A 22579-nucleotide genomic window follows, 5' to 3' on the forward strand; every position below is an offset into this window, starting at 1 on the left:
CCCTCCTTGATGGCAGGAAGGTACTTAAAGGACCCCAGAATAACGGGCTCCTGTTTGGTTCTGCAAAATGCCTCCAACTTTAAGGCCTGTATGAGGGGAAGTGTTTTCTGCTGTCTCAATTTCCTCTTCCTGCTAGCTGGGATTTCTTCTGTAGGACCAGAGAACAGGCTATCTGCCAAATGTCTACCCTGAACAGCCACGGAGTGGTGCGTCCTGGATCCTTCTCTAGAGTGGGCTGGGACTCATTTTCTTTGCCCGAATGAATATCCCAAATATGCCCTCCTCCATGATGAACTCTCAATTACTTCAGCTCCTACCACCATTCTCAGCCCCCAACATCCACACACACACTCACACACATGTGCACAAATCTATGATGATGCCATCAGGAAGTAATGATGTGCCTGAGACCACAGTGACATTAAAAGTTTTATTGAACAAAAGATAAAACATGGAAGTCCAAGTTCACAGAGAAAAGCAGCTCTCTTGCTCACAATGTATCTTGTGCTAAATAACCTTATTAATAGTGACCATGGAAAGGATACAGAATATGTAAAGTTACGTCAACAGTCGAGGAGAACAAGGAGGATCTGCGAGGGTTGGAGGGACAAGGCCAAGATGAATCTATCTGCTTAGGATGAATATGTTTCTGTCCCTTATCCCCTAAAATCCAATCCAGCCACATTGACTGCCCATGAATTATCAATTGGTCTAAATGGAAATTGGTTTTTGGCAGATTTTTAAAAATCTTGCTATTGATTTGAAGTGTTAAGCCAATGTTTAAAACTTAAAATGTCTTATATTTGTGCCAACATGAAGGAAGGTGGGCACTGACATTTGGGGTGGCAGCCCAGAGCCTGGCCGTTGGGATGAGGCCGAGCTGCTTTCTGGAAGCGTGTTTTGGCAAGTTCACTTCCAGTAGTTGGAATATACCTCACCCAGCTGAGCAAGAGAGCGAGAGCGAAAGAGAGAGAGAGAGAGAGAGAACAAGAGAGAAAGAGAGAAATGGCCAAAGTACTTTACGGACAAAAGGAGGCAGCATGAGAGGATGGCCTCCCTTGCGGTCAAAAAACCAGAAGCAAATATGTTTCCGTCTTAAAGCACAGAATACGTGGGGACACGTGAATGGCGACATCCCACTGCCAAAGGGACTGGTTGGGCTTCTTTCCCCGAGCTGACCCCATGCCGCCCGCCCACCCCACTGATGTACAAAGCAGGGGTCCACAGAAGCAAAACGGTTGCGAGACAATACCTTGCTTTTTCATTGGTTAAACATTTGGCTCTGATGAATACATGTTCAGGATGCTTTTGTTAACCACAGATAAACATTCTACAATAAACAAAGGTCACAAATAACATCAACGCTGGTTGTTTGCCAGTTATGGGACTGAGTGCTGGAGGAGAGCCCTAACAAATACTACTTAAGAACACCAAGAGTAACGAGAAAAGGAAGAGCATCCCCAGCCTCAGATTCAGAGAGGATGGCAGCAGCCCGTAAGCCCACAGAGTGGAAGTTAAGGGGCTGACAGAGGTGACTCGCGAGAAGGGGACCCTGCAGTGTCTTCTGGAGGAAAAACAGTGAGGGTGCAAGCTCGGATGCCACCAAGAGACTCGGGAAGGTCAAAAACTTTATGCCACTCATCTTTCTCTGGATCGTATTTCTGGACTATCTCTACCATACAGCGGTTGTTCCAAGAGTACCCGCCCACCACATAGATTTTATTTTCAAACACGGCAACCCCAACATCACTCTGGCCTCGTAACATAGCAGCGATTGGAGTCCACTGATCGAGGGCTGGAGAGTAGTATTCACAGCTGAGCACATCGTCATAATCACTGGTTCCTCTAAAGTGGTTGCCACCGATCACGTAAAGCTTTTCTCCGACGGTGCACATGCAGTGGAGGCCTCTGACTGTGGTCATGGGAGCTTTCTGAATCCACTTGTCTGTGTCTGGGTCAAAGCACATGAGCTCTTTTTGGAAAGTGTCGTGAGTGATTCCTCCTGAAGAGTGAAAAAAAGAGGCATTGAATGCTCCCTGTGTGAACACTAACATTCATTTCTGAATCGCCCTAAGGTGCTCGACGGGAGGCGTCAGCATCTGACTGGCTGGGAGAAGGGGAGAGGGCCTTGCAACTGGGACATGTGGGGGCTAGCAAAGCCAGAGATCTTTGCACCTCGTACTTCATTTGCAGAAGGGGCTGACTGCCACCAAAGCAAGCCACCAGCAGAAACGTCACACTCGTGGAACTGCTGCCAGAGCCACTGGCCACTAAGCTACTTATCCCACCCCCTCACGGAGAGAGATCTAGGAGAGACGCAAGCTGTGGTCACAGCTTACCCGGTCGTAAGAGCGTATGAAAGGAGGTCCTTGAATCCCCGTGGATGTTTCGACATTCACAAATGGATGAAATGAATATTTTTTTCCTTGGGAAAGCAGACTGACATGCTCCTTTTCCAGCAGTTTCTTGACAGCTATTTCCAAGGCTCCCGCCAAAGGAAGTTGAGCCAACAACAAAGACCCTCTGTACCTTCTCCTATCCTGAGCACCATCCGCAGTGCAAACCTGCTTCCATCAATGGTCAGAGGGGAGTGGGTTATTTCGGCACACCCTCCTCCACCCCCATACTGCACATGAATTCACAGAGGGAAACTGCTCTGAGTGATCTCCAGACAGGGGGGCAGTGGGGAGGCTACAGCAGTAGCCTACTTCTGAGTGCTGGCATGGGCCACGAGAGGCCAAGAAACACTCAGAAAGGCTGTGTTTCTACACCATCACGAACAGCATTGTGAGGAGGAGACTGGAATCTTGGCCAATCAGACTGGAGAAGGAGATTTTCACAACACTCACTTGTCTCCCTTAGATTTGCAACAAAACCGCTCATAAAACGCGACCCACCCTGGCAATCTCTAAATGGTGACAACAGCCAGGAAAGGACATGAAGGTACATAGCCAAGAGATCCTCAATTAACCAGACTCCAACTAACAAGCACCCTGCTTTGATATTCTTCCCTTGGCAGAGACTTTGGGCTCTCAGGGGGCCACTACGCTAAATGGCATTTGTGAATTAAAATGTGTGCTTAGCCCTTAGTCATAAAGACTCTGGAAGGGACCCCCACCTGAGAAGTGTGAGGCGGCCCAATGCACCACTGCTACGTGAAAGAGACCAGCAGACGGCAGTTTTCATTGAGCTTGGCCTGCACTGGCTCTGTGAGCTACCCCTGTGCATGTAAAGTCTTCTAAGGTGTTTATTAGTATTTTTTATTATCTACCTAATTAATGTACGCTCTCTAGATCCTGCCCACAATGCACCTGGCCTAAGCAAGTCTCCAGTTAGTCATTCCTTTGCACCTCGTACTTCATTTGCAGAAGGGGCTGACTGCCACCAAAGCAAGCCACCAGCAGAAACGTCACACTCATGGAACTGCTGCCAGAGCCACACAACAACAGCAGAGGCTTAGGCCCCATTCAGACCAAACTCCTAGTCCTTTACCATTTCCCTTGCCTGTATGGTGATCAGGGGTGCACAGAATGACAGTGATCCAGAGGCCCCGCTCGATTGCCAGGCACCCAAGAACTTCCTGGTGGTCCATGAGAATAAAGTGGGTTCGGCTTAAACCCGGGTTTCTACAAACTCTCACATCTTATTGTCCCTAAGCGCTGCTGACCATCAAGGCTGTCCTAGTCTGTGCTTTCTGAATGACAACTGAGGACGATTCACTAGCAGTCCCAACTGAGCATCACATGGAGGTCAGGGATGATCCCTTTGGATCCAGCACGCAGACAGTGTTCATGAACAGCTAGAGACCGACAGCCATGGAAACTTCTCACATCCATTGATTATTTCTGCTGTGCTTGACACAATTGTCAGGATGCCACCTAAATTACAAGAGGCTCCTGGGGAAGAGAAGACACTGCCCTCACAGGTTTCCCATTTCACTTAGACAACTCAGCCCCAAATATAAGGCGCAGAGATACCAAGACACATTATGGGTGATGCACACATCCGGAGACCAAAGAGCTCCATCGCAAAGACACCAGCCCAAGACCCCGCAGACAAATGTCTCAGTGCAGCTTCTTTAGGAAGGCTGGGGCAGGAAGGACAGCCACGCTCAGAGTAGCCGAGTTTATCGGCCCCAATACCGTTATTTTGCCTTTATTTGCCATTTTCCTATTATTGTGCATGCCCTTCAGTGAGTGCTCCTATCTCATCCCTACCGCGGGCCCAGCCCAATCAGTCTGTCCAGAAAAACTCATCTCAACTCCCAAGTCATTCACCCAAATATCAGCCAACAAGGTCAGGCCAGGGGGTAGGAAAAAGCGCGGCTGGGCTGTGTCTGGATGGGTCCCCTTTCTCTGTCATATCTGTTTTTGGGGTCGGAGAAGGGGTCAGCACTATTCTATGCCCTACTCCTGTAGACTGGGCACTCAATCCCTAACAGTGTACTTACTGGAACAAAACCACCTACCAAAACAACCCGAGGTGCTGCTTCAATGAGTTAATGCTGACGGACATGGAGCACTTGGATTCTCGTACCTAGACCTGATTAAGTCCACTTGGGGCTAAACATGAGCTGAGCACAGTGAGCAGTGGATTTCTCGGGGACTCTTTAAGAGAACAATTCAATCTTTAACTCCCCCAGTAAGTCCTAGAGAGCCCCAATTTTCACAAGCGCACAGGGCCGGCCACGTCCTGTTGTCTCCTTCGAGGGCACTGTGGATACTAAGTGCTCTACCTGCCCCGCCTGCCTAATGACACAACCAGATGCAGCTCAGTATCAGTGAGGCTCATCTCCTGACCTGACTGACAACAGCTTTCATCCAGGGGAAGAAAACCTGGCCAAAGGAGGCCACCCTAAAGGTCTGGGCCTTGGAGGCCCCAACGGGACTTTTCAACCCATCAGAATGGAGAGAAGAGAGCCCTCCCCAAAGAGCTTTGCTTCCCAAAGACATGAAGGGAAAATAAGATATCCCAAGCACAGCAAGTGCACCAGTCAGGGCTTGGCAGAGGGCTGGTTGCAAGAGTCTAGCCCGGACAAAATGAGCAGGCTGCCTCTATGAAGTCGCTTAATCGAGCATCAACATGGGACCCTATTGTTATAATGCTGGTGTCAGAGTCCAGGCTGGGCAGAGGGATGGCCCATGTTTCTCTGGCCTTGCAGTACAGTGTGCCCCAAGGCAAGTCATGGAGCAGAGGATTTCAAGACTCAAGGAAACTCAGCTAAGCCAATGTGACTGGGAAATGGGAGAAGGCAATCCCACACAGCTAACGGGAACGGGTGGTTTCCCAAGGCAAAATACTTGAATGTTTGAGCTTGACATCCCTGACCTAAAGCAACTCTTTCATTTTATAGGTGCAGAAGGGAAGTCACTCACTTAGGGTCTCTTGGGTAGGAAGAAGTGTGGACCAGATCCCAGGCTAGGGCTTCTGCCTACACTGTACCACAGTGGAGCCTGTCAGGCTATTCTGGAAGGCAGCTGCCCATTCACCACCCCCTGCCCCATTTTTCCTTTCCTCTCAGTTGAGTCCTCTCTCCCTCTATCCCCTTCCCTTTGGGCTAAGCAGACATTAGCAGAGCTCATTTGTGATGATGTTCAAGGCTAAGAGCATCCCCGCCAGCTCCTGCTCCACTTACTTAGTGGTTTCAATGACTAGATAACCTCTTTGAGGGATGTTCTCCCTGGTCCACAGCATTTGAAATGGAGTTGAAATTGTCCACTTTCATTTACACTGCTAAACAGGGGAAACCTCTACTGTCAACGCTTGATCATCGAAGAGTGAAACATCTCCAAAAAGTTTTATTTCCAGATCCTTAACAGATCCCTTCCCTCACACACGAATTCTCACTGACACAAGAGAGAGAGAGCTTCGTTTGCTGCCATTTCAGTAGGGGCCTAATCAGCAGATCAAAGAAAGCCCTCTCTGGCCCAATGAAGAAAAGTACCCCTTTCCTGGTGTATGGCATGTATCAGTCTGGGAGGAGACGCTGTCCAATGGTGGTAAGCAATAGTCATCTGGGAAATGGCGAACTGCAAAACTCTGAGCTTTCTTCTCAGATATTTATATAGAAAATAATTTGCTTCCAGCATTAGCAAATCCCAGGCGACTGTATTCAAAAGTGAAGATGAGATACTTTCCCAAACTACAGATACATTATCGAGGCTTATCCAACTGCTCTAGCTTGGGCAAACAAACACTCCTGTCTACGAGCAGGGAGAACGGAGACGTCACCTTCTTCAGAGCCTCTAGAGTGGGCAAAACACTCCCGGATGAGTACCGTTGACCTTACCTGAAATATACATCGTCCCTCCATACACAGTACCGGCATGACCATAGTGGGGCTCGTTCATCTTGGCCACATAGTTCCATTCATTCATCCTTGGGTTGTAACACTCCACTGTGGCTGGTGTGACAAGAATACAAGATCTTTTTAAAACCTCAACTCGTACCATTGAGTCATTTCTTCCAAGAATAAGTTTCTCTCACATACACATGCATAGGTGCGCACGCACACACACACACACACACACACACACACACACACACACCCAGAAACACATCCATTATGCATGAGGGGTCCCTTGAAAAAGATCTTCTGATAATGCCAGAAATGACATGAATAATTTAGATAGCCTCACTAAATTGGGAGAGTCCCTGGAGATCATCTGGTCCCCTAGGCCAACCTCCTCCTTTCCAGCTGAGGCCAAGAGAGATTGAGTGACTGGTTTGGGCTCAAAGAGCTGCTCAGTGCAAGCGCTGGACCTGAAAGAGAGTTCTCAGTATCCTATTAAGTCAGTGCTAAACCAGAGCAGGGAAGGCCACATTGGTTCATTTACTCATCATTCCCAGTATCAAATCTGGTATCATTTGGATACTGGGTATCAAAAGCTATGAGGGGTATGGGAGACCCTAAAAAAAATACCCGAATTTCAAAGAGCTTCAACTCTATGCCCTCCACTTGGACAATCTCTACCCAATCTAGTAGTGGAGACTAAGCCCCACAAAACAGGCTTTCAAGGTGGCCAGAGAGGATGTCTCCTCATGTGGCTCTCACCTATCGTCTTCCATCTTCAAAAGCCTCTTGGAGCAATCCAAATTTAAGTTAAATGGATGCCAGGGACACATGGCCTCGAGTGCTTTGTCCACGGGCATCTCCAACATCACTGACACTACTTTATATGCTCATGACTTGAAGATGCTTAGAGGCAAAACCTGAAAGGCCAAAGCCAAAAACGTGAGAGTGGAGTGCACTCTCTCACAATAACGGATTTGAGAGAAGTGGCCAACAACTCATTCAAAAATCTCTACGCCATGGAAAGCAGATGAACAACTCTAAAGGAGAGATGGGACTGGCACCATCTAAACCAAAGCAGTGAGATGTCACCTGCACATAAGGGGGAGGGGGGCCACAGTCATTTCAGGCCCAAATCTGAGGTAAAAGGCTGTTATGTGTCTGGATGGCAGAGGCGCGCACCCTCTTGTCATCTGCCAAAGGCAGCATGTGCTAATTTCCCTCTCCTTTTCAGACTGTGCCCATCAGAAACATGATGCTCCGGGGACACTGAGAAAAGCTGTACTATTATCCTTTGGAACTCTGATAGCCATCCAGTTGTTGCGGTCTCTTTTGGCCTTGACTCAACTACCCTCACTGGCTTCATTTTTCTTGGTTAAGAGATTTGAAATCCTTGTCCAGGTGTTCACAGATCATCTCTCACACACACAAACACACACACACACACACACACACACACACACACACACGTACACGCACGTTCGCACGCACACACACACATCACAGAACCATCCATTGGAACGTCAATAAGAATTTTCTAGAGAGCAGAATCTGCCCGCCCCCCCGTCCCACATGGAATGGTTTAGTTAGGAGTCACTCAATCCAATTTCAGATCTAAACATCCCATTTTAAGGCAGGCCGCATGGACATCCAGAGCAACACCAGTCAAGGCTGCACTGCTGACTTACAAACTGCCTCCAAGGCCCCCACCCCACCTGACCTGCCCAGCCCGGCCAGCCCCACCTGACCCTCCCTCCAACCCTTGCTGCTTCACTAAACTGCAGCATTTTCATGCCCATCTACCCAACAATAGAAGGTGTTACCAAGACCAATGCCAAGTACAAACTGCCATCTCCTTGAAGACCGAATCGCCAATGTTACTGTCATCAACCCCTGTTTCTTCAGTCTATCTCCCAACTGTCTTTACACAGCTGAACTCTGGGTTATCTAATAAACACAAATGCCAGTGAGTTATAGGAGCATAGACTTAAGAGCTGGATGGTCCTTTAGTGGCCACAAAGTCCAGCCTTTAATTTTACAGACGAGGCAACTGAGGCCCAGAGAGGTAGAGCAACTTGCCCAGAGTCACACAGCTGGTAAATATCTGAGGCAATATTGCAAACTTCAGTGCATTCTCTCCTCTCCCTATACTTATGGCAGGGCCCAGTAGATTGATGACTATGTGGTACCAGCAAAGAAATGAATGGGATTGCTTTGGACAAGTGAAAAAGCAGTTTGAGCAGAAAGACCAACTCCCGAGAAAAGGAAGAAAGGGAATCCCAGACAGGTTGTCTCCACATGTGGCTCTCACCTATCCTCTTCCAGATGCCTGCTGCTGTCGCCATTTCTAAGAGGAGAAATGCCACACAATTTGATAACCTATACCAGCACATGAAAGCCCCTCCTTATGTCTAATCACCAGCAAGCTCGCTATAAGGTAGACGTTTGTATGCTCAGTCAGTTTTTAGCAGGGACGAAGGCTGCCAAGCCAGCTGCTCCGTACCTCTCTCAGCATCGCTGGAGGCACCTTGATGAATGACATATTGATACCAGAGAGAGAGGCAAGATGGCCTCGTGGAGAGAGAATGGAAGTGAGAGTCTGGAAAACCTGGCTTCAAATGCAGTCTGTCCAGGTCTCCCTCTCACCATAGGAAAGGCACTCCTTGAGGCTCAGGTACCTTGGAGAGTTCTCTTTTAGGCCAGTTACACATCAGTAATACCCAGAATGCCAGTGACTCAAGGGACGAGAACCGAGCCACTGTTCGGACAAGTCTTCTTGTTTTGTTTACGGGCTCTATATGCTCTCCCCAAGTCCTTGCTCTCAGGAAGGGTGGCTGACTTTTCAACTCTATAAGAAAACCGTAGGGGGTGAGTCACCCCTAGCCTTACCTTCCTCCAATTATCCAACTCCTATCATTCTCATTAACTTCCTTTGGCTGTTTTCTACAGAAGATTCCCTTGACTAATTCTCTACTGAACTCCCTAGAGCCATGTACTTGAAGCAAAGGTGACTCACACTCTTGCCTGGCATGTTACTTACCGGTCATCTCAATGTAGGGCGCCTAGTGACGGCAGTGAGACGAAGGGGGAGGAGCGAAGGGGGCCCACTGCCAAGCATGCATAAGGGAGCGGGCACAATGTGGCTCTCCAGATTAGCTTCAGAGCTAGCATGGCACTGAGGTACCTGCATACCCACCACCTCCAATAGCCAGAGAGGGCAATCTACATGAGTGATCCAACAGTCTGACTAGGCTGCCTAGCGCAGGGGATAATTAGAGTGTCTCATTTACCCGGTCCCTCCAAGTGAATGGGGTCTCCTTGGGGGAAATGGAAGACACCAAGGACTGTCTGACCCTATGATTCCAAGCAGACTTAAAGCAGGGTTCAAGGGGGTGGCGAGAAGGGCTGGCAAAATATGAGGGGCTTGCACCCCATTTGAAGGCACTATGTCACCCAGAGAGCCCAAAGCCATAAAGGAGATTGGAGCACTTCCTATGTTCTGGTGGGAATTTCAGGAGCAATCTATTTGCAAAGCCAAAGGAATTCACTCAACTACTTCCTGTCTTCAAAGCCTGACATAATAACAGCTAATGTGAAGTACCAGAGATCTCAGCTGTCACCTCTGGTCTACAACAGAAACTGGATCTCTTATGCTACACAATCGAAAGAGATTGCAGTGAGCAAGCAGTTCCTCCTCCACGGGAGCGATGGCTACCATGAGCCGCTCTAAGCTTCCCAGTGTGTTCTCAAAGGACAAGAACCATTTCCAGGAGTTCCTGGGACTTCCAGCTAGGAAGCCAGACTCCTGCATGGAAGCCAGGGCCTTTCTGAGTGACATGGCTCTGGCCTTTCCTAATCCTTTGCAGAGACCTGGTGAAGAGAGAAAATGACATACACCTGGAGAAACATGAGTAAAAAAAAAAACACAAAAAGGGGCATCAAAATGTAGCTACAACAGAGCTAAGGGAAAGCTCAAGTTAGCAGGAGGCATTATTATTTCTGGAGTGCTTGGAGAGGGCAGGGAGGGTTCTGTGCTTGGCACTGGCCATGTCATGAGGCTCAAGCCCTGGGCTCTTAAGCTCAGTTGGAGCTTCTGGCCTACTCAACATCTCCAAACACAGCCTCCACCAAAGTACCACAGAGAGCTTGGGACAGGCAGGAAGAGACATGACCATAACCCAGCCAAGGAAAAACTCACAAAGAAGCCTAACTGTCCCAAAGGCCTGAGCTTCAAATGCTTGCAGGCGCACAAACATCATGGACACGGAAAGCTTTTGAAGGTAACTCAGCTAAACCACGTAAACGTAGGCCTGACATGAGGAAAAGCTTCCTGACAGTCAAAATTATCTCATGGCAGAGAGGGCCGCATCAAAAATGGAAGTGTGCTCCGCCCCCTCACTGAAGGCCTTCGTGTGGCAGCTGGATGAATGCCCGCTCATCAGGGACACTGCACAAGGGAATGCGGGGGCAAATTTCACCTGGATGAGGTGGCCTAGCAGGCTGCTCCAAATTCTGAAATTCTGCAGGTGACTGTGTCTGTGTATGTGGGGGGGGGGAAGGGGGAGAGGAGGGAGGGAGGGAGGGGGAGGGGGACAGAGGGAGGGAAGGAGCCAAAAAAGGAGAGGGAGAGGGGAGAATACTACCTGATTATACAAATAAGTTTAAAAGTAGGTAGAAAATGAATGGTAAATGAAACCCTCAAGTTCAGAATCTTGCTTATCTACATCTAAGAAAGGCAGTTGGAGATGGGATACAGACTGTTAGAGGGAAGACCTGGATTCACATCTGATCCCTAACACAAACTCGTTGGGTGACAAGTAAGACATCTGATGTCCCTGAGTTAAGCATCCTCAGCTACAAAATGGGGACAGTAACACTCACCATATTGACTTCACAAGGCTGGCATGGGGCCAAACAGCCAAATGTATGTAAAGTGGTTTGCAGGTTATTAAATGCTATTTGCATATCAACTATCATTCTGATTCAAAATAAGCAGCCCAAGGAGGGTACCTGGACAAAGGTTTAATGATGCCTTTTTGAATCCTTCAGGAGAAAATCAAAATTCTGAGCCCACCCAAAGACCCCGGTCCTATTAGTAGGCTCCAAGCTGGGACACGTATTTCCGTGGTGCCATGAGAGGAACGTTGCCGCTAGCAGAAGCATCATCACTCTTCTCACAGAGTAAGAGCTTACTAACGGTTTGTTGACTTGAACTAGGTGAGGCATGCAGTCTTCATCTTGTTTTTAGAGATAGGGAAGCACTAAATGAGTAATTAAAGGCTTCCGCCAAAGGAGTTACTTACTCTGTCAAGTTCTTGAATTTGCTCTAATACTTTAGACCAACTGTACAGATTGCTCTGTAGGAAAGGGCACTGGCACTGTTAATAACAAGTGGGCTTTCACCAAATGAACTGATGCTGATTTCAAAGGGCTTTGGAGAGGACACCCAAGGGAGGAGGGAGCCAGCACTTATGGCCAAAACACGCCTACTCACCTTAAGAGGTAAATCCACTAACACACTTCTCTCATGAAACTAATCAAGACAAGATGGCGCTGCTGAGCATCCATCTACACAAGCCTGATTTTTTTCTAGCATGGCAGTACCAATGACAGTCCCAGGGCCTTTTCAAACAAAGGCATTTGTGAAGCAAGAAGTTGGGACTCAGACCACAATCTAGGGTATGACACTGGTTTCCCTGGGATCCCAATCTGACTCACTAGGCCCAACAAAATGACCTTATCAGTACCACATTCTAACCCAGTTCACTAATCATAATGCTTAAGACAAAATTAGTTCTTCATTTACAGGCATTAACTACTAAAAATGCTCAAGCTGGTATTGACGATATACTTTTACACCTGTCATTGATCCTTTTTCTTTTTTTTAAAGAGATATAATATCAATAATTAAGTGTTTTATAGGGTCAGGCTTTTAATTTACCAAAGGGGAACAATGGTCTTCCTGATTTCCCTTTTGTAAAGCCTTCTTACTCCAATTTGATTTAGAATAAGAAAATTACACCTTGTATAGTTAATTACAGGCAGCCAAAGCACCAATACATTAAACTGTAATCGCGAGCAATCAGGGCTTAGGAAGAAAAAAAAAATAACTTAGCAACATAATCAGCCCAAGTTTTCATCAAGAGAAAATGTTCTCCAAGCATCAGGTAGACAGAGTCTTTCAGAAGGCTAGGAATTACATGAAGTAAATCACAGAACATGGCCAACTCTTCTACTTCAGCTATTCAGGAGCTTACCTTTATCTTATTGTAATGTTTCTAAAAGGTAACAGAGAGGGAAAACAGTCATCATTAATCTACTAGAATGACTCGCTTTGCCTATTCAACAATATATTTGCTAAATATGGGGGGGGGGGCAATATCAATACGGGAACTGAGGGTCTGATCCAACTTCCTGCCAAGTTACTATTACAATTAAAATTGCAATCATGGAATGATTCTGCCATTCAAGTTATAACTGCCCTATGAGACAAATCAAGTCATATGGAATCTAGTGGTTGATTTTCAAACTATATCTGAAATGGAGCCAGGGGCACAAAGACAGGTAAGGTACAGAGATGATCTCTGGCAACTTCTTAAAGAGAAGAATTTTCCATGAGAAAAATAGATCCCTGTTTTGGCTTCTCATTTTAGAGAGCTGCTTACTTTTGAACTAGACAGCAAGATCCAAAGAGAAACAAGTCCTCCTCCAAACTTACCCAGTTCCCCAGCTGCATTGCGGCCACCCACGGCGTACAGATGGCCCTTGAGAGCACTCAGGTGGAAGAAGGTGCGCTTCTCATTCAGCGATGCGACTTGCATCCATTTATTGTATCGAGGATCAAATCTGAACACGGTGTCAACTGCCGTTTTGCCTTTTGTGTCATAATTACTCTGGCCTCCAACGACATAGAGGAAGTTTCCGATGACCGCGATTCCATGCTGATATCGTGGGGCGTCCATGGGGGCTAACGATTTCCATTCTTGGGACTTCTCATCATACATTCTCAACTCCTTGCTGACCACCAGCTGCTGTCTCAGGACGCCTCCCAGGGTGACAAGGTGAGTGCTGTCGGAGCGGATGGCGGTCCTCTCCGACTGCATCACAGGCTGCATGTAGGGCATCATTTGGTAGTTGCTGGCTTCCAGAAGCAAGTTTACACAAGTATTGTCCGTTCTCATAAAGTCCACAGCTTGCACGTAATTAATGAGATCTTGTGGTGACATCATAGGGAAGCGAATATTCTTCATCAGCTTGGAAGCGAACTCCATCCGCAGATCATCCGAGCGGAGCCAGCGACAGGCGGCCTTGAAGAGATCGAGCTCACTGCAGTGTTTTAGGCTGTTACTGGAAAGCACAAAAGCTAGCCGTTCAAAAGGGAGTTTGACAAATTCACCACTGTTTAGTATGGAAAGGAAGTTCTTCAAGATGAAGTTGTTCACGTATTTGTCCACTTCTGTAAGATTGTAGGTATTAGCGATGCGCCCCACTTCAACACAGTTGTCTAAAGAAACCTGTTAAGGAAGACAAAAGGGACCGTGAGGCTTTGGGGGCGGGTGTGCACAGACATATGGACGTGCATGGTATGTGTCGGGACAGCAGAAACTGCATCAGAGCACCCAAAACAAAATAAGAGCATCAGTAAAATGTTCATATGTCAGTAGAATGATGGGCAGAGATTTCAAATCACTTTTTTGGTTTTATTTGGGAAAATATTGGGAAAAAAGAAAGCTACTAGGTAATCAATGAAGGCAGAAGAATGCTGAAACTCAGTAGGACTTGACAACTCAAGCTATTATTTTTCCTCACTCAAACATCTAGAGCCTAGAATGTTTGAAAATCTGGTCAAATTCAAGTTCTGAATATATTCAGAAGAGTTAGAATTTTCTTCTCAAGCACAAGTCCGATTCCCCCATTTTTAAAAACCAAAAGCAACAGCATCTTACACCAAGGTGATTTCCAACACTGGCAGAAGCTCAGCAGCAGCCTCCCTTCCATCTACCTCCACCCCTTCCTCCTGGTTTCCCTAAAAGGTCACGTTTCCCTTGGGAGCACCATTAGGCAACGGCCAATACAAAAGTGATGCTATTCGTGGACCCAAAAGTGTCACTACTCAAACCCCAAGAAAGAATCCAGGGTTCCTCCATCTGTAAAAAACAAACTATCTGGGCAATAATCTCCACGCTCAACAATTAATACGTTGGTATAGTAAAGGCAATGGAATCTTTTGGGGCCATAGAAGTAGGAAGTATGGAAAGTCGATGGATATGAAATGGTACTTATTGACTATATCACTTCTTTAGAAATAAGTTTTAAGGGGAAAACCAAATCCAATCAATTATCCAGTCCCACTGCTTCTCCCTTGCTGACATCTCATGCACATGCCCCCTTCTTTCTCAGACACTGTCACTACCCTGGGTCCATGCCTGCACTATCACCAGAGCCTTACACTTGGCTTTCCTGCCTCAAGCTGCTCCCCACTCCAGTTCATCCTCTGATGAGCTGTCAAATGGACCTGCCTAAGTAAATGCCAGTCTGGCCACGCCATCCTTTTACTCAAAACTCCACCGGCTCCTGATCTCCTCCAAGAGCAAATACAAAAGCCTTGCAACTCCTCCTGAAGTGCTCGGCCCTTTCCTGTCTTCCCAGTCTTCTGGCACTTCGCTGCAATTCAGAGATCTCCACTCTTCCTCACGCACAACACTCCACCTCCTGTGCATTTGCACGGGCTATCTCCCATGGCTGGAAGCACTCCCTCCTCATGTTTGTGTCCTGCCTGCCTTCTCATCTCAGAATCACACCTCTGCTTTATCCTGTCTGTATCCTGTTTGAACCTGCCTGCTCACATCCCATCTCCCCCATTAGGCTGCCAGGTTCTACAGCTTTTTCCACACCTTTGTCTTCATCTAGGCTAGTAAAAGAAAATAGGGTATGAGCCGTTATTTGTAATTATCAGTACTGCTGTCTGCTTCCATTAGCATGTCAGCAATCTTACTATCATTGGTTTCATTTTGCTTTATCTACAACAGGTTCTACCTTCTAGCAGATCGTAATGGGCCACTGGGGTAGAGTCAGTTTCCTGTCCCTGGCAGTAGTTGGCAGACCAACTCAAGGGGACGGTGCAAGGAGCTTTTTGGCCAGCCAAAGACGGCTTGAAGGTCCCTTCCAACTTGAATATTCTGGGATTCGAAGAGAACACAAAGTGTAGGCCAGCCTGGGTTTCCCTGAGGGGAGGAACTTGCAGTGTGGAAACTCTTTCCACCAATGCAGCTCATCAATTCCTCTTCAAGAGACAAGTTTTCTCAGATACTCAGAGGCCAGTTGATTCTCCCAGTCATAAAAGGTCATGAGCCATCTCTCTTTTTTCTCTCTTTGCTGATTTTCTACATCTCAGCTTAATTCTGTGAAAGCTGTTTTGCCTCCTCAGAGTTTAGGATCTCCCATGAACAAATACACTATTTTAGTTGGAGGGAGAGAGGGAAACTCTGTGTAGGCTGGCTATTTCTGAGTTCTGAATGGCAGGGATGGCAAGGAGTTGGGCAGAGGGGGTAGATTTGACTGATCCCTGGCTCCTCCTGTGCAAGACCCTTCCCAAAGGAGCTTTGTTGTTCTGTTCAGAAATCTCAGGACCCAGTAAATACAAATAGCAAATTGATGCAAAAATTCGATCCCAAAGCCTCACAGTTTGGCTCAGTTTTCTTTGACAGGTGGAGAAAATCGGGCATACCAAAGCCCAAGCCACAGCCCACCTCAGAACCAAAGCAGGACAAAACAAACCAGTATTGGCTACAAATTTCGAGTACAAGAGAATCTGCCAAGTCCCTTGACTTCAGTGTAACTGGATTTGGTCTAGAGCTGTCTGGAATGAATGTGTGTGTATGTATGTGAGTGAGTGCATGTGTGTGTGTGTGTGAGAGAGAGAGAGAGCGAGAGAGAGCGAGAGCGAGAGAGAGCGAGAGCGAGAGCGAGAGAGAGAGAGAGAGAGAGAGAGAGAGAGAGAGAGAGAGAGAGAGCACGTGTGTATTCACCACAGTTGGTGACAGAAGAAATGGAAGCTTTGTAGATACTCAGAGTCTGCCAAGAAAATGGGCCTCTTTCTCACTGCCCTTGGGAGTTGATCTTTCAAAAGTGGAAATATAGCCCAACAGAGATTTCAACTTTAGAGTTTCTGTGAGCAGCCCTGGTTCACTAGTCCCCTCATTTCTTCCATTTCCCCTCTCCACCTTCCCTCCTCCTCTTCCCCAGTCATTTGCATACTAAATCTCTACTTGAAGAAATGAAATGCATCGGCAAATGTCATGCTGGGGATAAAGTCGGCGAACAAGGCCAGCATACAAATATGCCTATTAAAAACTAAGCCATGAGTAATTGAGTCAGGGCCCTCTTTACTCTGATATTGTGTGTCTTCATAATGTCACACAAATCTTAGATGCAAATATCATAGGAGATTGGCAGATGGCTAAGACAGCAGCAGCATGGTGGACAGTCAGGCTTTTCCTCCTGTTAAAAAACTAAGAGGAGGCGAATGACAATGGATAGTATACCGACTAAGGCCCTCCACAAAGCACAAAAGCACTATTTTGTAAAAAGAACGTCATCATAAACAATGTTCAAAGAATGTTTATGCAAAAAAACGAGTTCAATTCTGGGTAACAGCTCAGCAAACATTTTCCCTTACTCAGAGTCAGGCTTCTGCCCTCCTTCTTGGCAATCAATGCTGCCCAGGGGAGAAGGAGCACCCCACAGCCAGAAGCAGGGAATTCCCAAGCGTAATCCAGCAGTTACCTAGCCCTACCATACACTGGATGGCAGATTTGTTTGCTAGACTCATCCCCAGAAAGGAGGCTTACACCTGCTATTCTGATGTCTCATTATTTTCGGAATCGTTCTGATTTTAGTTATAGGAAGATCTCCATGGCCATGCACTTGGCTTGCTAAGTGGCAGAGAGAGGGCCATGGCAGAATCCTAATCCTACTGCAGCAGCAGTCTGTGTCAAGGCTCCCTTCCTTTTTGCATACTCGGAGCTTAGGATCCCCACTCAACAAATACACATATGGACACAAGCAAACACACATACGGACAACATGCTTGTCAGGGAAGATTTCTAGATTTTCTCATAGGATTGAGAAAAAAAATGAAGTGATGATGGTTAGTTTCAAAAGGCACATAACTACCCCACCGGTTGTTAATCACAGATTTTGACAGCTACATTGGGATGGAAAATAAACAAATCAAAATCCAAGAGGAAAATAAAAATAAAGGAAACTCAGACTATATAATTTAGAAATGAGAATTTAAAAATAAGATCCTAGCACTTTTAACTCCTTCCCTTCCATTTCAACTTCTTTGGATTAAAAAAGGGCAAAAAAAAATAAAAAGAGAGAATAAAGGAAATTACATAATAATTAAAGGTGCTCAGAAAAGTACTTGTACATGTCAGTATCCTCCAGATACAAGGACCTGGCAACAACCAGGACAAAGACAGCCAATTCACAAAGACAGCTGCCGTAATGTGCGAACTCCCAGAATGCTCCCTTCCTGATGGCAAGGACTGAGCCTTTCAAGAGCTCATATACAACAGCAAGTGTGCTGTGGGAGGACAATGAGCATTCATTCGTGCTACTTCTAGCAATAAAGAAATCCAAAGATGCAAAGAAGGGACAACTAAAAATAAAAGGCCCATATTATTAATATTCAACAGTTAATAATTGGTAGTTATTCATTTGAAACCATCACCCAGGTAACATGAGATAAAAAGAAAAGTTCCTAAATCTAGTTCTCTTATATAGAGAGCCTTTCAGCTACAAGAGTTCATGTTGGTGCAGGAAGACTAAAGTAACACCAAGATAAAAGAAAAGCAGCAGGCTGATGGGGGTGGGGAGGGGGGGAGGAGTCCAAGAATGAGCCATGGCAGTAGCTGACCTGTTCTAGATACCAGACCACATGGTAGAACATTAAAATGTTAGAAAAAGCAATGTTCAACAGCATATGTGGCACTCAGTTGAAGTGTCAGTCAGCTTTGCTAGCATGCTTCTGTTGTCATTATAAGGGATGGCTCCATGACGAGAGAGAGAGAGATTGCTAAATCAGAGTTATGTAGGAAGGTGAAGTTAAAACTAAAGCTGGCATTGAAAATAAATTTAATAAAAAATAAACTTTATGTACTCGGGGGGGAAAAAGGCAAGTTTAGATAATGTGAAGATGGAGAACACTAATTCCCTGTGGACATGACATTCTGGTCATGAAAACTGGCCAAGATAACTAGAAAATAGAGATTTGACAATGGAGGTCAAACAAGGTTTGGAGGCAAAGAAATAGGACCAGACATAATGCCTTGCCAAAGAAAAATAATGAGGTCATCTCCAAACATCTGAATGGATATTCCCATTTCCTTGGGGTTCTTCTGTCTTTAAGCCTGGTTGGAACCCAGCTAGAATACTTCTGGGTAGCCCATTTTAGGAAGGACACCATTAAACTGCATCATATCCAAAGGAGGATGATAAGGCTGGCGAGGATACTTAAAACCATTCTACATAAACGTAGGCCGAAAGAATTGGAGGCCTTTTGACTAGAGAAGGTGAATAGGTCAGGAGAAGGGAAGGAACTCAGTTATTAATTGTTCCAATTTAATGCCAGAGAGCTTTGATTATCTAAGTTGTGTGGGGCCTCATCCTGTGGCTGGGGGTACAAAAAGGAATAAAAAGAAAAACTGTTTCTAGTCCTCAAGGGAATTGGAATTAAAGGACTATCACATGGGAAAGGATCAGACTTATTGTGGTCAGCCTGAAAGGCTAGAAGGGGCACCAGCAGGCCTCGAGGCAAGGAAAAACTTCCTAAAACCAGAGTTCTCTGAAAAGGGAGGGAGGGAGTAGATTATCACTTAAGACCTTCAAAGACTGGTCACCACTGGGTGGGGCCATTCAGGAGCAGACTCATGTTTATGGCACAGATCTGAAAGAAGAACCTTTTAGGATCTCTCAATGGGAGAGCTCAGGATCGTTCCCATTATTTTATCTGAAGGGATGATATAAGCTACCAGATTGTATTCCTTTCAAAGCATAAAAATATAATCCAAATGCAAATATAAATGTTTTGAAAGAATGAAGAAGAGCATTTGTTAGGTACTGACTGTGCCAAAAGCACAGTACTTGGTGCATTCTTTGATACTCGACACTGTCTTTGCCATAGTTGCTCTCCAAAAGCACGGCGCGGCAAGAATCAACCCGTAGAGCTCTCTGGGGCATGCAAATTGTACTGCTTCTGGGGGGCAGGGGCAGTGAGCTCCCGACGCTTTAATGTCCTGCTTCATTATAAATAAATGAATGCTGTTCTGCTGCCCAAAGTTTTGCACTACAGCCCACAGCTACATGCCAACAGGACCAAAAGTAGTCATTTCTGAAAAGAATATGAGGGAAATGCTAGCCAACATGAAGACTGGGTTCTTTCATACTTTCAGTTTTCTAGAGCAGCTCAAGAAAGAGCCTTAATCCTAAATGTGATGATTTAAGATTGGACTTTCCTATTGGATCTTTGATTTGAAAAAATATTGTTATTATTTTTTAATCTTCCTTTGAAACATATCATTGGCAACTTGAAGCATGCAGCTCTTATCAGCAAGGAAAGCAAGCAAAGGGACCGGTTTGAAATTGCACCGGTTAGCTGAGATGATCCGGAGAAATGAGCAGATTTACAACTGACACTGCCCTTTGAAAGAAGAGAAAAAATGCCTGGAAGAAAGACAAAGGAAAAGATGGGCAAGAGAGGCAGAAGTATAATGAGATAATTTCACAAATGGGATTTGGTCTTCTAGGGAAAGATAGCCATCGCAGGGGTCATCATGCAGAAAAAAGAAGGGAAGCCTGTGGGGTTGGCTTTAGGCAGAAACTGGAGTCCCCTCCCCTATATGGTGAGGGTACGAGACAAGATGGTCTCTGTGCTCTGTGATAGGTCTACATTCCACAATTCCCTCTCTTCAGAGGAGTGCTGAGTACACAAGAGTCTTTATTCAAAGTACACATATAAAGAGAAAAATCAGAAAAAACAGCAAAATCATGGGATGACGGGCTGTTCGCAGGCCCCATAGAGGAGAGTCTGGAACTAGAAGTGAACATGTAAACCACAACAGCAACAACACGCCAGAATTCTTACCCCAGATATCAGAAACACTTTGCAGAAGTCCAGGATGGGCAGAATCTGGAGGAAGCTTGCAGCTTCCAGTGTGTCTTGAAGGTTGTCCATGTTGAGAGAGAGTTTTGCAGTGTAAATGAAATCAATTATCTTCTTCAGCCCTACTTTATTCACCCCATGGAGTTTAATGCACATCAAATCTTGTTCTTTCATGCCACCTGGAGAAAAAAACAATGGGATAAAGGGAAGGGGCTATTTTAATGAAGGCAGAACTCACTTCTACCAATAACATCAAGGAAAAGCCTTCCAGGGTACAAGCACGAGTATCCAAGTTATCTTTAGTAATTGCCAAAGGATGCCTATGGTACCACCAAAAGAAGACAGAGCCAGCATTTCCCAAAGGATCCCACTTAGCCCAAGCAGCTTTTGTCTGGGGAAAATGCTTGTAAGCCAATATGAGAACAAATGGAAAATCAGCTTACATCTAGTTAGTTGCCAGGTGAAATCAGGTCTCCCTCAATCTTACCTGATGATTTATTCTCTTCCCCAAAGAGCATCACTGTCCTAAAGAATGATCTTTCACATTCAGGAAACAATAACTTGAAATTAAGACAGAAAATTCAAAGAGCACTCTACCTGTGAACATAGCCTTGAAGTAATCACTAGCAGACGCCATCATGGCCCTGTGAACAGGGAAGGCTTCATCTCCATCTCCAGGGACGAGGCTCACATCACAAAGCAATCCTTCAACACGGAGTTGGTCAAAGCCCTATCACGAGATCATAATGTCAGCCATTCAATCCTCAAGAAACAAGTGGAATAAGCTTTAATAAGAAAGAGAGAGAGGGGAGAGAGAGGGAGGAGAGAGAGAGAGAGAGAGAGAGAGAGAGAGAGAGAGAGAGAGAGAGAGAGAGAGAGTGTGTGTGTGTGAGAGAGAGAGAGAGAGAGAGAGAGAGAGAAAGAAAGAAAGAAGAAAGAAAGAAAGAAAGAAGAAAGAAAGAAAGAAAGAAAGAAAGAAAGAAAGAAAGAAAGAAAGAAAGAAAGAAAGAAAGAAAGAAAGAAAGAAAGAAAAGAAAAGAAAGAAGGAAAGAAAGAAGGAAAGAAAGAGACAGAAAGGAAAGGAAAAGAAAAGGAAAGGAAAAGGAAAAAAAAGAAGGGAAAGGGAAAGGGAAAGGGAAAGGGAAAGGGAAAGGGAAAGGGAAAGGGAAAGGGAAAGGGAAAGGGAAAGGGAAAGGGAAAGGAAAGGAAAGGAAAGGAAAGGAAAGGAAAGGAAAGGAAAGGAAAGGAAAGGAAAGGAAAGGAAAGGAAAGGAAAGGAAAGGAAAGGAAAGGAAAGGAAAGGAAAGGAAAGGAAAGGAAAGGAAAGGAAAGGGAGAAAAGGAAAGGAAAGGAAAAGAAAAGAAAAAAAGAAAAAAAGAAAAGAAAGAGAGAGAGAAAAGAGAGAGAGAGAAGAGAGAGAGAGAGGAGAGAGAGGAGAGAGAGAGAGAGAGAGAGAGAGAGAGAGAGAGAGAGAGAGAGAGAGAGAGAGAGAGAGAGAGAGAAGAACCAAGTAGAGTGCGGGTGACCTCAGCAGCCTCCTGTTCATTTTGCTGCTACGTGGGTAGATGAGGGATCAGGCTCACAGCAGAGAGGATGCTTCAGACTCCAAGAGGCTAGTTAATAGCAGCAAAGGTGCATTTGGGATTACCAAAAAGACCCACAGAATCAAAGCAATTTCAGAATCCAGAATAACTAAGGGATATTGAATAGCTCCCCAAGCTAACTATAAACAGTAATAAAACTAGACTAGTTGTTTTAGGGGGAAGAAATAATATTGTGTCAAGCTTCAGTTTTGTGCTCTATGAAATATGTGTGTGGACATGTATTTATGTATATATGTATACATCATTTCTGGGAGGAAGGGGAAGACGGTCCAGACCCATAATTTCATTAAGCAGGGGAATACTTAGTATGCAAACTCCTCCCGCTGATACAGAACAACTACATAGTAAAAGTTACTCTCAGAAAGCTGTCGGGTACTGAGAAGGTAAGGGATTGGCTCATGCGCACACAGGTAAGATACACACTCATCTACAGATGTATGTGTGTGAAAATCTACAGCTCTAGGGTTCCCCGGAGACCTACTCAGATACCCCATGGCGATATGGCAGCAACCCAATG

The 22579-nt window shown here is 45.7% G+C and overlaps 1 protein-coding gene across 9 annotated transcripts in view; it reads right to left on the bottom strand.

Annotated features, from left to right (window-relative positions):
* Nucleotides 1–416: 416 nt before the first annotated feature.
* KLHL13 (kelch like family member 13) overlaps nt 417–22579 on the bottom strand; it is a 113087-nt gene continuing 90924 nt past the window's right edge. For 8 of the 9 annotated variants that reach the window (XM_074278361.1, XM_074278362.1, XM_074278355.1 and 5 more), the window contains 5 exons: nt 21057–21189; nt 20442–20638; nt 13011–13806; nt 6290–6403; nt 417–2002 (listed from right to left, as the gene is read on the bottom strand). In XM_074278361.1, the coding sequence (XP_074134462.1) occupies nt 1515–2002; nt 6290–6403; nt 13011–13806; nt 20442–20638; nt 21057–21189 (1728 nt within the window). In that variant the 3' untranslated portion in view covers nt 417–1514. Of the gene's footprint in view, nt 2003–6289; nt 6404–8129; nt 8640–13010; nt 13807–20441; nt 20639–21056; nt 21190–22579 lie in introns of those variants that run through there. The other variant, XM_074278364.1, reaches the window with a different exon arrangement.

This window comes from Sminthopsis crassicaudata, chromosome X (assembly GCF_048593235.1).
Source record: "Sminthopsis crassicaudata isolate SCR6 chromosome X, ASM4859323v1, whole genome shotgun sequence".
Taxonomy (NCBI): Eukaryota; Metazoa; Chordata; class Mammalia; order Dasyuromorphia; family Dasyuridae; genus Sminthopsis; species Sminthopsis crassicaudata.